The 14350-nt window shown below is 49.3% G+C and overlaps 1 protein-coding gene across 17 annotated transcripts in view; it reads right to left on the reverse strand.

Annotated features, from left to right (window-relative positions):
- Window positions 1-818: 818 nt before the first annotated feature.
- The window catches only part of SLTM (SAFB like transcription modulator), a 333070-nt gene continuing 319538 nt past the window's right edge, over window positions 819-14350 (reverse strand). For 11 of the 17 annotated variants that reach the window (XM_069624367.1, XM_069624362.1, XM_069624366.1 and 8 more), the window contains 2 exons: window positions 4293-4441; window positions 819-1524 (listed from right to left, as the gene is read on the reverse strand). In XM_069624367.1, the coding sequence (XP_069480468.1) occupies window positions 1416-1524; window positions 4293-4441 (258 nt within the window). In that variant the 3' untranslated portion in view covers window positions 819-1415. The remainder of the gene's footprint in view (window positions 1525-4292; window positions 4442-14350) is intronic. The other 6 variants (XM_069624374.1, XM_069624370.1, XM_069624364.1 and 3 more) reach the window with 1 other exon arrangement.

Genomic DNA, 14350 nt, shown 5'->3' on the forward strand with positions numbered 1-14350 from the left:
CAGTATTGCTGGTTAGTAAATGTTGGCTGATTTGCTAACCGAAAGCTACATTTGATACTTTACCGCTTCTCATCTAAAGGTCTATTATTGAACAAAGTGTTGCTACAGCAAAAGTCCTACTGTATGTATGTGAAACTTTCCCTACTTACCTGAATTGCATTAGGCCTTAGGGTATGACAATCATTTATACAACTAAAGTGTGTATGTGTTCTAGACTATAAATATACTCACTCAAAGGTCTTTGTACTCAACTACAGCCCTCCTCCGCCCTAGACTAAGCCTGGCTGCTCGACCATAGCTACCAAACCTTTTGAGTAGTTCAGGCCAAATCTTAAGAGTTGGAGTACACTAAGAGTGAGTCTTCTGAAGTCCACCCACAGGCGGACTTTAGTAAAAAACAATATTATAAAGTGTATTTTTAATGTTTTTCTTGTGAACTTTTTTTTTTTTTAAAGGTCACTATTCGGCTCTGATCAAATACTTTTACAGCCATTCAGGCCTACTTGTGTGGTATTCCACTTTCATGGTCACCAATGGTTCGGTCCTTTCTATTTTTCCATCCACTCCAAAACCGATAAAGGTGAGAAAATGGCATGTGTGGGTCACTGCATGCTCCAGTACAAGGTCATAGTGTTTGCAATTCTGGAACGACACCATATCAAGACGCCATTTCCGAAAACACGAGATCACAGCATGTCAATTAAAAAAATAAATCACATTTCAGAAGCTTTTCTTCTAAAAAAAAAAAAAAAAAGAAACCAAGTGATTTCCAATAAGACAGGTGAACATTGGCCACAAAATAGAAACCAGACTATGGATGGAAATGTACCAGTTTATTCTTACACATACAAATTCCTAGAACAAGTTAAATAAGTTGTACAGAAGCTGAATCATGTGCAAAAACACAAATAAGCCAGACACAAAACACCAACTTTATGTAGCAGTCGCTCAAACTCTTGTAATAAGTATTTCAGAAAATGCAAAAATAAATTCCTTTCTACTTCGTTACACAGTAATTATTTCAATATTTTATAAGTCCAAATCGACAAAGTGTTGGTTTCAAGTAACTAATTTAAGCCTATTGACAGATGGCTATGTTTGGTTAATAATACATCTGCGAACTACAGTCGAATTAGCATCACATACAGTATTAAAACAAACATTTGAATTCAAACTAGATTTACAAAGCTCTAGTACGGCAGAGTAAGATGCATTTCAATGCAAAACGAGAGAAATTACAACATAACCATTAAAACGCCTCTGAAAACAAGAGGAAGAAAATGATCACGTTAAAAATATTAAAAAAGTTAAACAAAAAGTCATAACAGGATTTCCATTCGATTCCTGATGCAGGTCTGCGAAGAGTTACAAGACATTCCAAAAAAATCTTGAAACCAGAGTGGTGCTTTTCGAAATTAAAATCTTCTTTGAAGTCCACTCTTAAATGCAGCTTTAAAGCCAGACCCACTTGTTCGCTGAAGTGAATTTGCAGTGGCTTGAACTCTATTAATTGAAGAAGCATTACTAGAAAGAAATAACAAATGTTGGTAAATTATGTACACAAACGCACTGAACTGCACAAAGCCAAATTCATAAAATTAAAAAGCCATTAGCACACCAGCTCACATGCCCATGTTGCCATTAGTTATACACTATTCAGGTGGGAGCTGTGTATTGTGGTTTCACTGACCAGTAACTGCAATGGTCTGGGGGGGTGGAGGGGGTCGTATTTGGGGGGGCTGGGGGAATACTCAGAAGCAACATGCTGCATTGGAAGCAATACGACACAGAGCAACATGGGTTCGATCCCCGGGTCCTCGCTTAGAAACCTCTTGGTATTAAGCGTGTTATAAACAACCTATCATATCACGCATTAAGTCCCGAGCGAACCTGGGCCCTGGGCAGTCAATGGTCAGAAATTTTGTATGTAAATGCACACAGGAGACACACAATCCCCAATTAGAAGTCGGAAGTCTCAGAATGCTGGTCAATACCACTAGCAGGCATTTTCAGCCTTAACCATTTCCATTTTTTTTATCTCCTTACAACACCTGCCTGCTGAGCTTCGATCAATCTTCATGAAATCTATGCAACAGCCTCACCTCCCGCTTCACCACCCAAAGCTGCAATCATCCCCATGTACCATGGAAAGGGGGCTCCAAGCCTAAAACCGTGTTAGAGCCATTGTGGAAGTTGCCCACTGGAAACAATAGGTCGGAAGATACCACAAAGGAACACCAGAGGGCTGCTGATGGGGATGAACATTGCCAAAGGCATCCATCGAGGGAAACTCTGGACCTCCTAGCAACAATGGGCTGGGTGCATTCGGCTCTTAGACTGGTGCTTTAACTAGTTTAAGTCCACATCGTCTCTGGATGAGCAAAACAATGCAGATCCAATCCTAGTGGGACTAACCTGGTTACCTGCTGCTCTCCCCTGTACAGAGGCCTGCCTGGAGCCTCTTCTACCACCTATGATGGAAGTCTGCCCGTGTGGGGTCACTGAAGCAACTCACTATGTCTGAAGTGTATTGGTGCCCTGGTTGTCCTTAGTTTGTTTTGCTCAGCTAGTGGGACATTAGAATCGATTGTCCAAATTAGACACCAAAAATGACCACTGGACCACCTTGTAACTGGGAAAAAGGGTGGGCAATTGTCACAAAAGTCTCCCACTTGTTTTTTTTTTCTTTGATTAATAGGTCGGGGACTGATCACACACCACATTTGAACTAGACCCTGTTCTCATTGAAAATAATCGAGGATTCCTACCTGGGATTATTCATTAGATAGGAATTGGGAGCTACAACATCTTTTTGGGAAACCCTTTAAACTTAAGCCGGCGTGTCATCTAAAGCATGTACCCATTTACCTTGGCCAACATTAAGATTGCATGGACCCCATTTCCATGTACTCCACTCTGAAAGGTCTGTACTGGTTTTGTAGGCTAGGACTTCTAAATCTTTTAGGTGTCAGAGTAGACAGTATTTTATTTCTAACGAGCTGCCGAATGAGAAAAACCGCAGCCATAACAGATTAGGTGACTGCAGCCATATTTGGGGTGGTGGCACAGTAAGAAATCTTACCGATTGGCAGGTTCATAAACACTCAATGTTGTGCAAGCATGATGTTTAACCTCAGAGGCCCAGTGGCATACTGCGTGTCACTTATTAAAGTGTCCCATACCGCAAGAGAAGAACATGTGCACGCTAGACACTGGATCAGGTCTCATTACATGGAATGATCCAATAGAAGCCTTGGTAAATGATAAACGTACATGGTATTAAGTATAACCTGTTTTTGTCTAGCAAGTAAAACATACTAGCAGGCCTCAAAACATGCACTGCCCATTGGCAAGGTATAATAGACCTGTATGTAGAAAATTGAGAGTGCTTGTAACGTCTGGACATTTAACTCACAATCACCTTTGAACTTAAATGTACTTGCGACTAAGCCTCCCAAGAGAGTTTGATTAGACACAAGCATGAAAGTGTTTTGCAGGTTCAATAGGTCGGCTTTCCAGAACCCCACAGTGTTTGTTCCTAGAAGTTAAGAGTGTGAATGTATCCGGACTAAGACGCAGTTTATTTCCTGGATTCACTGGCTGTGGCTATCTGAGTGGTTTTGCACCCTACAGGAAACAAAAGGGGTGTAAAGTTTCCTTTACTGAAAATAGTTGTGTGCTGGGGTGTAGCTCCCAGTTGAGCGCCTGCTAGGTTTGGTAACCATCTAAAAGAAAATATCCCTGCTGCGCATGTAGCCTGACCTATCTCGGTCCATGTACAACTGGGAAGTAGGTTAACCTCAACCCAGTTTGTTGATGTAATAAGAACATGTTGTTCATCAGCAATTACTGTACTCCTAGTCCCCTTCCCTATACTTCAAGGATTTCGTCCAGAAAATGGGATGGATTGGAGCATGGTGTGACAACATTTTAGATCAGACCCAACGGCTGCAAACCCTTGACCTAGGATTTTAGCCCACACAAACAGCCTGTTTTTTAAAGATATGCAAGCAACAGCTAAGCAATCTTGCGCTGCACTCTTTGCTCCTACTACCCAAACAACCAATTATCCTGCATGTCCCAAGCAGGAGCCACCACGAACTTTATAGCAGTTGTGAGAAAAAAATAAAAATAAATCCTGTTTACATAAAAGGATTTGTAAAGCCATGTGAGCTAGTTATGAAGCAACATTTTAGAATTCCATTTTTAAAATTGAGAATTGGAAACCTAGAAGTAGTATTCTGAAAATTGCATTAATACACAATGGGTGCAAATGAAAATGGTCACTGTACCTTGGATGTTGAGATATCACTCCACTACGACTTTCTCCCATTCTCCTAGCATCAGAAAACGCACTAGTTTGAGTGTTGGGTGGATGCCATTCCTTTCTTGGTCCGACCACGTCCCAGGAATGGCGATCAACATGTCTAGCATCAAAATGCTGTGGGGACAAAACACATTTTAATGCCAGTTTCTGCTATTTAACGAAACTTCCAATATATGCCCAAAGTCATCAAAATTAATGGCCCCTTACCAATACTGCAGGACAAATTCTTTTGCAATGTTTAAAAGGCCATTATGATTTCCACAAGAACTACCAATGCCCAACATTGACAAGGATAAGGACCATAAACAGTCTTGAATATGTCACAATGACCTTCAATCAGCAATTGTATTTGGCCAAGGTCATCTCAGATCACTACATATGTTCTGTTAAAACAAATCTGTTAACGATTCCTAGACAGGACCACTCTACACCAGACATAACAGCTATGACAAATATTACTTACACAGCAATTACCTTTTATGTGGCTTGCATCTGCTAGTCACATGCTAGGCAGAGGTTGACATTTAAAATCAAATTTAAAAAGACGTGTCCGTTGCACTCCCTCAAATACGTGCACAGCTATTCATGCTCCCCCACGCGTCGACATCCTCAGTTCTTTTTCTGACAACCAATGCATCGTTCCCAGTTGAGCTAATGCAACCCCATCTTGCATCTGGGCCATTTTCGGATCTTGGGCCGTGCCTCCATGTGTTCTTAGGTCCTGCCTGCTGCCTCGTTCCCCCAACCCCTTTCCTTTCCTCTGCCCCTCCCTCTGCCCACCTCCTGGCCCTCACTGTTGGGGCATGCAGCTTCACTGTGGCATAACACCATTACCAACGCGGCGTTCCCAGGTGAGCTGATGCAACCCCCTGTCCCATCTGGGCCATTTTCTGACCTTGGGTCACGTCTCCATGGTTTTTTTAACGATCCCCAGCCCCCATGTTATGTTCCAACCCGGCAAACACTTCCTGGTGTTCCGCCCTCCAGCTCCCATTGGCTGATTTATCTGGCCATAAATGACCCTCCCAGAGCAGCCCACTGCCCGGGAGCCCCTTCGGCTAAGGGCCCCAAACCAAAGGGTGTCTCCTACATTGGCGGCTCAAAGACGTGTCTGCAGGTGTCAGCTGGGAAAGCAAATGAAGCCAGCAGTCAGACGCCAACAAAAACCGCAAGTGTGGCATGGGCGGGGTGTAGAGGAACTACTACTCCGGAAAGCCCCGGCCACTCTACCTCACCTTTCCATAACGTAGACTGCCATAGACTTACACCATGCATACCTAGAGAGATTTGTGACCACCAGCCTAAATATATTCATGGCTGGACTGTAAGTGTTGCCTTACATTACACACCAACTTACTTGCCAATGTTAACTAGTGCCACACCTAGAAAGAACTGAAAATTGGCCTGCGTCACATCTAGATAGGATTGTGAATGTTACCATGTACCACACTTAGATGGAATCGTGATCACTAGCCTGCCTCACATATAGATAGGATATTGAAGATTAGCATGTCCCACACTCAGATGGCATAGTGAATGATAGCAAGCATCACACCTAGACATAATTACAAGGCCAACAATGCCAATTAACCAATCCATTAACAATTTCACCCCTCTGCATACATCTCTCAAACTCTAACCAAACAACCACAAGCCTATAACAATCGGCACAAACTTCACTACAACAACAAAACAAACCACACAGACTCACAACAGCACACAATGACTACCAAACGTAAAACACCCCATGCCCAGCCAACAGACCCACCAGGCTGAGGTTGCAACAGCACATCACTGCTCTCTTGCACTTTTCCTGCTTATTCCCACTAACTCACCTCCCCCTTCCCTTTTTCAGAGCCGCCAGAGCGCCACTCTGGTGGTGATAATGTTAAAGGATATTTGTACCGCGCACTAACCATAGGATTCTTGAGGTTTAAAAATGTGCCTTTTGCTCCCACAACGGTAGAAGAGGGTACGTGTGACTAAGCAGATACAAGCCACAGAACAGATTACTTACCCCTGTTTTGGATGATTCTCCCACAGAGTCTTCGAAGTCTTGGCATTTTTTCCGACAGCAGAGGGCACTGCAGCATCGATGTCTGTTGACTTACCATTTTAGCATCCAGACGCAACCTCAGTAGTATAAGGGACAAGTTACTTACTTGTAACTGTTCTCCTGCATGGGTCTGGCATGGATTCACAATCTCATTAATATTCTGTCGCCAGGCCGGGAATCCTCGGTAAAAGAAAAACCAGTTTCACTTTAGTTTACAAACTGTCTCTCTAGCTCTGGTCATACTGCCCCTAGCCAATGACAGCTCTCTCCCTAAGCCCCTCTGGCGGCCATCTTCAGATTTGGTAGCACGTAAAGTGGCAGTATGACCAAGAAGAGCCGTAGAGGGGCAAAGGGGAAGCATGTGAATCCATGCCAGACCCCATGCTGGCAGTTACTAACCGTCGTGACTAACGTCTCTTTGTCCTTCCTCCATACTGCGTGGGCATCCCTCGCTAGGGACGGGAGACAAACTTTCTCCAGAAAAAATAATCTCCCCTTTAAATTTGGAGGTGCTGGGGTGCGGCCCTGTGAGCATGCGCTCCCCGACTCTGCCCACCAGCGCCACTCAGTCCCCATGGACAAGTGGACAATATTAACATTGCATAATGACACCTGTATTATTAGGGAGGGGACGGGGGATGGTGGGACGTATGGAGGAAAGGCCAGAGTACTACAGTGAGTAACTTATAATTTCTCACGTCCTGTCCCCTTTCCTCCATACTGCATGGTATGCAGTCCCAGGGTGGATAGGAGACCCCCCTTAAGAAAACAAGTTCCTTAGAACCGCCTGTCCGAAAGCCGCATCGGATTTAGAGACAGTATCCAAACCGTAGTGTTTACCAAAAGCTGAAGGAGTGGGCCAGGTGGCTGCCCTGCTGATGACCTGCCTCTGGAAGGTGATGGCCGTAGCCTTGGCTGACAGTGTGGGCGTGCGTGTTAACTGGAAGTGGTTTGTGCTGCCCCTCATAGGCCTCCTTGATGGCCAAAACCATCCCCCTTGCTACAGAGGCCTTGGATGCCTGGTAACGGGGCATTGACCCGCTGAAGGTGTCAGAGCGTCTGACTTAAGGAAGCCCTTGGTCCTGTCCAGATAGAATTTCAGAGCCCTCCCGACATCCAGACAGTGCAGGACCCTTTGCACATAGTCTTACCTAACTTTTTTGCTAATCCATAGGACGATCTCATTCAGATGGAAAGCAAGAAACGTGGGGTGTGTTCTGAGGACCACTTTATCCTTGTGGAAGGTAGTGTAGTGCTCTGAAGCTACCAGTGCCTGTATCTCGCCGACTGCGAACCGAGGTGAGACCCACCAACAGAGTTTTTTAAATGGTGACCAGTCTAATGTCTGCAGACACCATTGGTTTGAAGGGTTTGTGCGCTGAGGCGCCCAACACTATATCGAGATCCCACAGGGTGTAGCTCTTGATGGGCGGGTAGAGCCTGGTGAGGCGCGCGAGATGTCATTTGACCACTGCTACTGGGTTGGCGGTGAAGACCAGAACCTCCGAATTCCTGTAGGCCTGATGGCTCCCAAGAAGGTGCAGCATGTGTCCACCTGCACCCGAGTGAGCGAGGTGTGCAGAAAAGGATAGCACACCGTCCAGTGTGCAAGGTCCTCATAGCCTTGCTCCTAGACTTTTGAATGATTTCCAGGTTAGCCTGAGACAGGCCTAGGTGCTTTAGTGTGACCTGCTCAGGGACCACAATGCGAGCATCAATGCGTGGAGCGGGGTGGATTACTCTGCCCCCCCCCCCCCCGCTGCGAGAGGAGGGGAGCTGGGCCCAGCGGTAGGTGAATGGGAGGTCTGTCCGCAAGGCTGAGGAGCGCCGAGAACCATGGCCTGGCTGGCCACCACAGAGCTATCCCAGTGACGCAGAGGTGACATGATTCCCTTATCTTGCAGATCACCCTGTGGACCAGTGGTGTGGGTGGGAATCCATAAGCTGTCATGCCATTCCATTGTATTTGGAATGAGTCGCCCAGAGAGCCAGGCCTAGCCCCTGCCAGGACGCAAACTGTTGGCACTTCCTGTTGACCCAGGAGGCGAAGAGATCCACCCGAGGATGCCCCCATGTGAAGATCGCGCAGAACCTCATTGTTCAATTGCCATTGGTAATGTCTGTCCCAGTTTACTGAGTCTGTCCGCTTCCAGGTTGGACTCCGACAGGAGGTGGATGGCAATCAGGTAGATGCTCTCCAGGGCCCATTCCCAAATGCTGACCGCTAGGTTGCACAGAGGGGACCTGGTGCCACCCTGCTTGTTGACATAGTACATGCTGGTGGAGTTGTCCGTCTGGATGAGGACGACTTTGCCCTCAATGAGCCGGAGGAAAGCTTTGAGAGCTAGCGAGATGGCTTTCAGCTCCAGCCAATTGATGAGACTCCGGCTCCTGAAGGGACTAGACTCTCTGGGCACTCGTTGTACTGGTCCCCCCCCCCCCCCCCAATCCTTCGAGGGATGAGTCTGGTGATGGTGACCTGAGGGACCGGTTGCCGGAAGGGCTTGCTGGTCCTCAGGTTGCAGTCCCTGGACCACCAATTAATCTGGGTGTACAGAGGGAGGAATGCTGACAAGCTCCTCTTGGGAACCCTGTTCCCGATTCCATGAGGCTGCGAAGTGCAGCTGTAATCTCCTCCCGAGTCTCGTGTGCGGCACAGCCAACAGAACTGCCACCATGATACCCAAAAGATGCTGGTACCACCAGGCAGAGGTCACCTCTCAGCTGAGGAAGTGATTTGCAGCCCCCTTGATGGCCCTGATCTTGTCCTCCGAAGGGAAAACTCTTGGAGCTCGTGTCCCAATTAAGGCCCATGATTGCATGGCTCCGAGTAGGCTGCAGCTGCGATTTCCTTTGGTTGACAGAAAATCCCAGCTCGTGAAGAGTGGCCATGAGCGCAGAGGAGGTATGGTGAACCGCCTCTGGAGACCTCGCCCCGACGAGCTAGTCGTCCAGGTATGGGTAGACGTGGTGGCCCTGAGGAGGGCCGCCACAGCATTCATTAGTCTGGTAAATACCCTGGGGGCTGAGTTGAGGCCGAAGGGTAGAACCTTGTATTGGAAATGGCAGCCAATGCTCCTGAACCGTAGAAAGTAAGAGATTAGGCTGCCAAATAGGGACGTCTAGATAAGCGTCTTTCTGCTCCAGGGAGCACATCCAGTGTCCCCTGCACAGTGTTTCCGCCGAGTGCTGGCGTAACCATCTTGAATTTTTGAAGAGGGAGAAGTTGAGGGAGATGTCCAACAACTCCCAGGCCAGCCTGTTTCTCCCTTTGTATGGTGAAAATCCTGGAGTAGAAGCCCATGCCTCTCTAGGTGGTTGGGACTTCTTCCACTGCCTGGCTCACGAGTGACCACATGAACACCAGAGTTGCTGTCCCAATCTATGGGTGTGGGGGAGAGGAGGGAGTACCCTGTGGAAACCACTGAAAGGATCCAGGGGTCTGGTCTGCAAACCTCTGATGCCAAAACTGTGCATGAAGGGCAGCCTGTCCCCCACCAGAGACAGTTGGACTCTTAAGTGGAGCAGCATGCCTTCTTTCCCTCCAGGACTGTTGGAGGAAGGGGACTGAAAGAAGCCCCCCCCCCCCCCCACTTTTGTTTGTGTCGGTGCTGACTCAGACCAGTCAGGCTGTCCAGAGCTCTGTTCTTGGAAGCCCCGGAACTCGCTGAACGCCCGCCCCTTGTCTGAGCGTTGATGCAACTGGGTGTACACCTTGGCTGTGGCCTTTGTAAGGATAGGTAAAAGACTTTGCAGTTTAGGAACTGTTTCTATCTAGTTCCTCATCGGTGGTGGAGTGAAAGAAGTCACCACCCTCGAATGGAAGGTCCAATTTGCGTTCCTGGACGTCTGGGTAGAATTTAGTAGCCCAAAGTGATGCGTATTTGTTTTATTTATAAAGTGCAGCCAGGACAATAGGCATCCGGGCACATATGGCCTGGCCAGAGGTGTCAATGTGGGACACAGTGGACTGCATGAGTCCTGTGCCCCCCATTTGGTCTACGCCAGTCCCGCCTTGAAGCGTGCCTGGCTCTGCACTGGATGATCCGGGAGGAAGTCGGCTATTTCCCACCAAAGCCTCCGATGAACGGCTGCCAGCATGGCATCCGTTTTGGATTGACAAAGGTGCAGGGAGGCATTGGAATAAAGCTTTTCATAAGCCTCCAAGATCACCTCCTGCCTAGCAGCACCGAGAATGATGTTTCAAAGGACGACAGGCTTTGAGTAGAGTGACGCTGCAGCAAGCAACGAAAAGTGTGGTTGAGGGTGTGCTGACAGCAAGAGTGGATGCCCCTCCATCTGCCTATATTTGGTGTTGAGGCACTGATTGAAAGGCTGGGCCAAGTGGGGCATAGAGTGAGGACCTCGGCTTGGACCCCCACCTCTGGTTGGTCAACCTCAGGTTGTGGAAGCCCCAAGCACTCTGCCAAACCTTCGAGATGTTCATGGAAGGCCTTGACTGCCAGTGTTTCGGGGTCCTCCTCCTCGTCAGTGTCTACAAGGGTGTCTGGCTGGTCCGGAGCTGATGGAGGAGTGCTGGGCGCAGAGGGCTGCAGCGTTGAAAATAACCGGGGGCTGCGATTGTGGCACTGCCTGTAGTGTGGGAGGCAGGGGAGCCAGAATCGAGTGAGCTGGCAAGGGCAGCAGTGGCTGTACTGTGGCGCTGGAGCCATAGGAGGGGCTGATGGGAGCATGTCCCTGATGACATCCCTAAGGATCGCACCCATCTGGGGATCTCATGAGGGTGAGGAACTTTTGAAAGAACCTGTCCTCACTGGGCGGTGGGGCGGTAGGTGAGGTTGACGGGGTAGCGGGCAGCTGCTGGGGCCTGTGCGTACTCAGTCTTGATGTTTGCGTGGAAAACCTGCCCTGTGCTGCCAATGGATAAGCAGTGGGACACGTACCTCCCGAGGCCATCGAGTCCAGCAATTGGTCTGACTGCAGACATTTGGGTGCAGATTCAGGCACCCAATATTTCTTCAAAACGGTCCCTCTTCGCTGGGGTACTTCAGCAGTACCAGCCCCTCATCCCAGATGTTGTCCATGAGTGGTACTGACAGAATTGTCTTCCTTTTTGCCTCCCAGCGATGATTCCTGGAAGCCCTCTTCTGGTTAAGCAGGAAGAGCTGTTGCATGGGCAATCAAGAAGTGGAAGGATCACACTTCGTCTGGCGGAGAAGCCCTTGGTGGCACAGATTCCGCTGTCTGCTAGTCTTTGCTCTGTCTGTCCCTGTATCCCCTAGGAGGTGGTAGCGGGAGGGGTGTGTAGGGTGAGGGCAGTGATGGTTGGAGTGGAGGCGTAGGGTGGCTCCTCTTCAGCAAAGGTGGCCCTGGTGTCAACAGGGTAGTCGCTGGTGGCGTCTCTGGTGTCCGCATACTCTTCTGAGTCTGACACCAGTGTGTGGAGGGTTGAGAGTATATCATGCGACAGGTCTCTGGGAGATGCCAGGGGAACAGGGTTGCTGAGCCCACTGACAGTCGTTGCAGCCTCCGGCGGGAATCTCGCCGTTCTCGTCGTAGTCACCACCCTCCTCTGGGACGGTAACTAGGTCTTCCTTGTCAGACTAAAACATCTGTGCCCTGGAGCTCTACCAGGGTTCCCCCCCCCACCACCCCCAATTTGGGTACTGAGGGGTTGGCTTTGGGCTAAGGTCCAGCATCCTCTTTTCCAGAGTCTTCACTGGTTTGGCGAAGCCTCCCGTCTGGGAGGAACAGCCACCATAACCGCCAGCAGGGTACCCTGGACCGGGTTAGCCCCTTTCGCCTTTGAGAGGGCAGTAGCAACCAGCTCGATAGGACGATTTGGCCTGGATCACCTGGGCCTTAGCTGGCAGGTTGGACACCTTGTCCTGCTCTGGTTTCTCTTGCAGCTTCTCCGGGGTAGCAGACTTTTTCCTTGCTGGAGCAATGGCTGGAGATTGAGGCTGATGTGACTATAAATGCGGCCGGACCGTTGCAGGACCCAGATTGGGCACCAACTCCGATGGAAGTGCACTTGCGGTGCTTGGCCTCGTCTTGGGCTCCCCCCCCCCCCCCCCCATGGATGGAGTTCCCTCAAACTACTTAGAAGCCCGCTCTGGCTGGTTGGATCTGGATGAGGCACGTCCCCCATGGACCACACTGGGTAGAGGCCCTGGCTTTGAGCCACGCCACCAGTCGGACTTTGCGATCCTTCATTGTGCGCTTGGACAAGCCACAGCAGATCTCACAATCTTCCTCCTTGTGCGTTGGGTGAAGACAAAAGGCACTGGGAATGCTGGTCGTCCGTGAAAACATTCTGCAACCCGCAGCTGGTGCAGAGCTTTAAGAGGGCAGGCCCGTCCTTCTCCGACATGATCCGGCATGGTGCAGGCCTCAGGGCCTTCTGGAAACTTCCACGTAGTAACATACTACGATTTTGCCCTGGAGGGGCGATGAAAGATGCCTGAAAAAAAGGATCCCCGTTAATTGAATGAAGGAACGATGGAGCACATGGGCTCAATTGAACAAAAATAGGTTTTCCTAGCCAAAAAGCACAAAAATGCAGAAAGCTCTAAGAGCAAAACACGATGACTCCCAAAACTTGAACATGTGGTAAAAATCTGAAGATGGCTGCCAGAGGAGGGTCTTCGGGAGGGGGCAGTCATTGACTGGGGGCAGTATGATGGAGCTCAGTGTTTAGTTTATAAGAGAAAGTTCATAAACGAAAGTGAAACTTTCTTTTACTGAGGATTCCCAGCCTGACTGGGAATATTCACAAGCATGTGAATCCATGCCAGACCCCATGCTGGAGAAGTATGCGTCCTCCAGATCGAGCGATGTCAAGAAGTCTCCTTCCTCCAGTTGGCCAAGCACGTGCTGCAGCGACTATGCTGAATTTTTGGAAGATGCAGGCGAAGAATGGGCCTCCAGTCTTACTTTACTAAGAAGTATCTGGAGTAGAGCCCGGAGCCCCAGAGTCATGTTGGAACTAGCTCCATCGCCCCCTTTTGTAGCATGGCCTGTACCTCCTGAGAGATGTGCGGTTCCTGCCGGGCCACTGGAGGGATCCATGGAGACTTAAGTCCAGGGTATGTCCGTGGGTAAGAGCATCCAACACACCCCCGTCGGTGGAGATCTTCCCCTCACCGATGACTCGCCAGCCGGCCACCCATCAGGGTGCATGGTTGGGGGGGGGCCCTGACATCCTGGCAGTTTGGCCTGCTTCAGCACCTACATCCCCACCTTGGGAGCAAAGGCACTGGCCACTTCCAGCAAAAGCCTTGGAACAGCCTCTGTAGCACTCTTGGGTCATGGACCAGGAGGGTTGACTGACAAGGAACATCCACCAAAAAACTGCTGGATTTTCCACCAGAGGCATGAAAGGAAGGATGGTGCTGCTGAAGAGTGCCAAGGGAATTAGCCGTCTCTGTATCAGTCTTGATGGCCTGTAAAGTCTAGTCGATGGCTTTCCTGAAAAGTTTGTCCATGTCAAAGGGCATGAGCAGTATTCTTGTCTGGACCTCCTGGTGGCCTTCAGCCAGCCTAGACGACCGAGGCATGCCCAGTTCCCCTCTGTTGGAAGCCTGTGTCGGCGATGTCCAGGGCCACTGATTACATGGTCCGACGCCACCTCCCCTTCCCGGAAGCCGATCGCCTCCAACAGTTAGTCGGGCAGGAAGTCCGCAATCAGGGCCAGTTTGCACCAGAGTTATATTATACCTGGCCAGGATCGCCAGTGCATTGGCCGCCTTGATTGTAGATGCTGCCGAGTAGATTAGCCTTCTTCCATGGCGTCCAACTTCTTCCCCTCACTGTCCAGAGGGATGGGGACAAAGACAAGGGGTTAACCACTTCCTCGCGCCCACTAATACCAGAGTCGCTGACGGTTGTGACTGTTGGCACCTAGGCGTGGACTATTTTTTTCTACTTTATCCTGCATGGCTGGGGCAGTGGCCATCTTCATCAGGCCCTCCTCCCAAGTGTCGTCCAGGAGCTGGTTGAATTTC

Source organism: Ambystoma mexicanum, chromosome 11, assembly GCF_040938575.1.
Source record: "Ambystoma mexicanum isolate Mex_15411 chromosome 11, UKY_AmexF1_1, whole genome shotgun sequence".
NCBI classification, from domain to species: Eukaryota; Metazoa; Chordata; class Amphibia; order Caudata; family Ambystomatidae; genus Ambystoma; species Ambystoma mexicanum.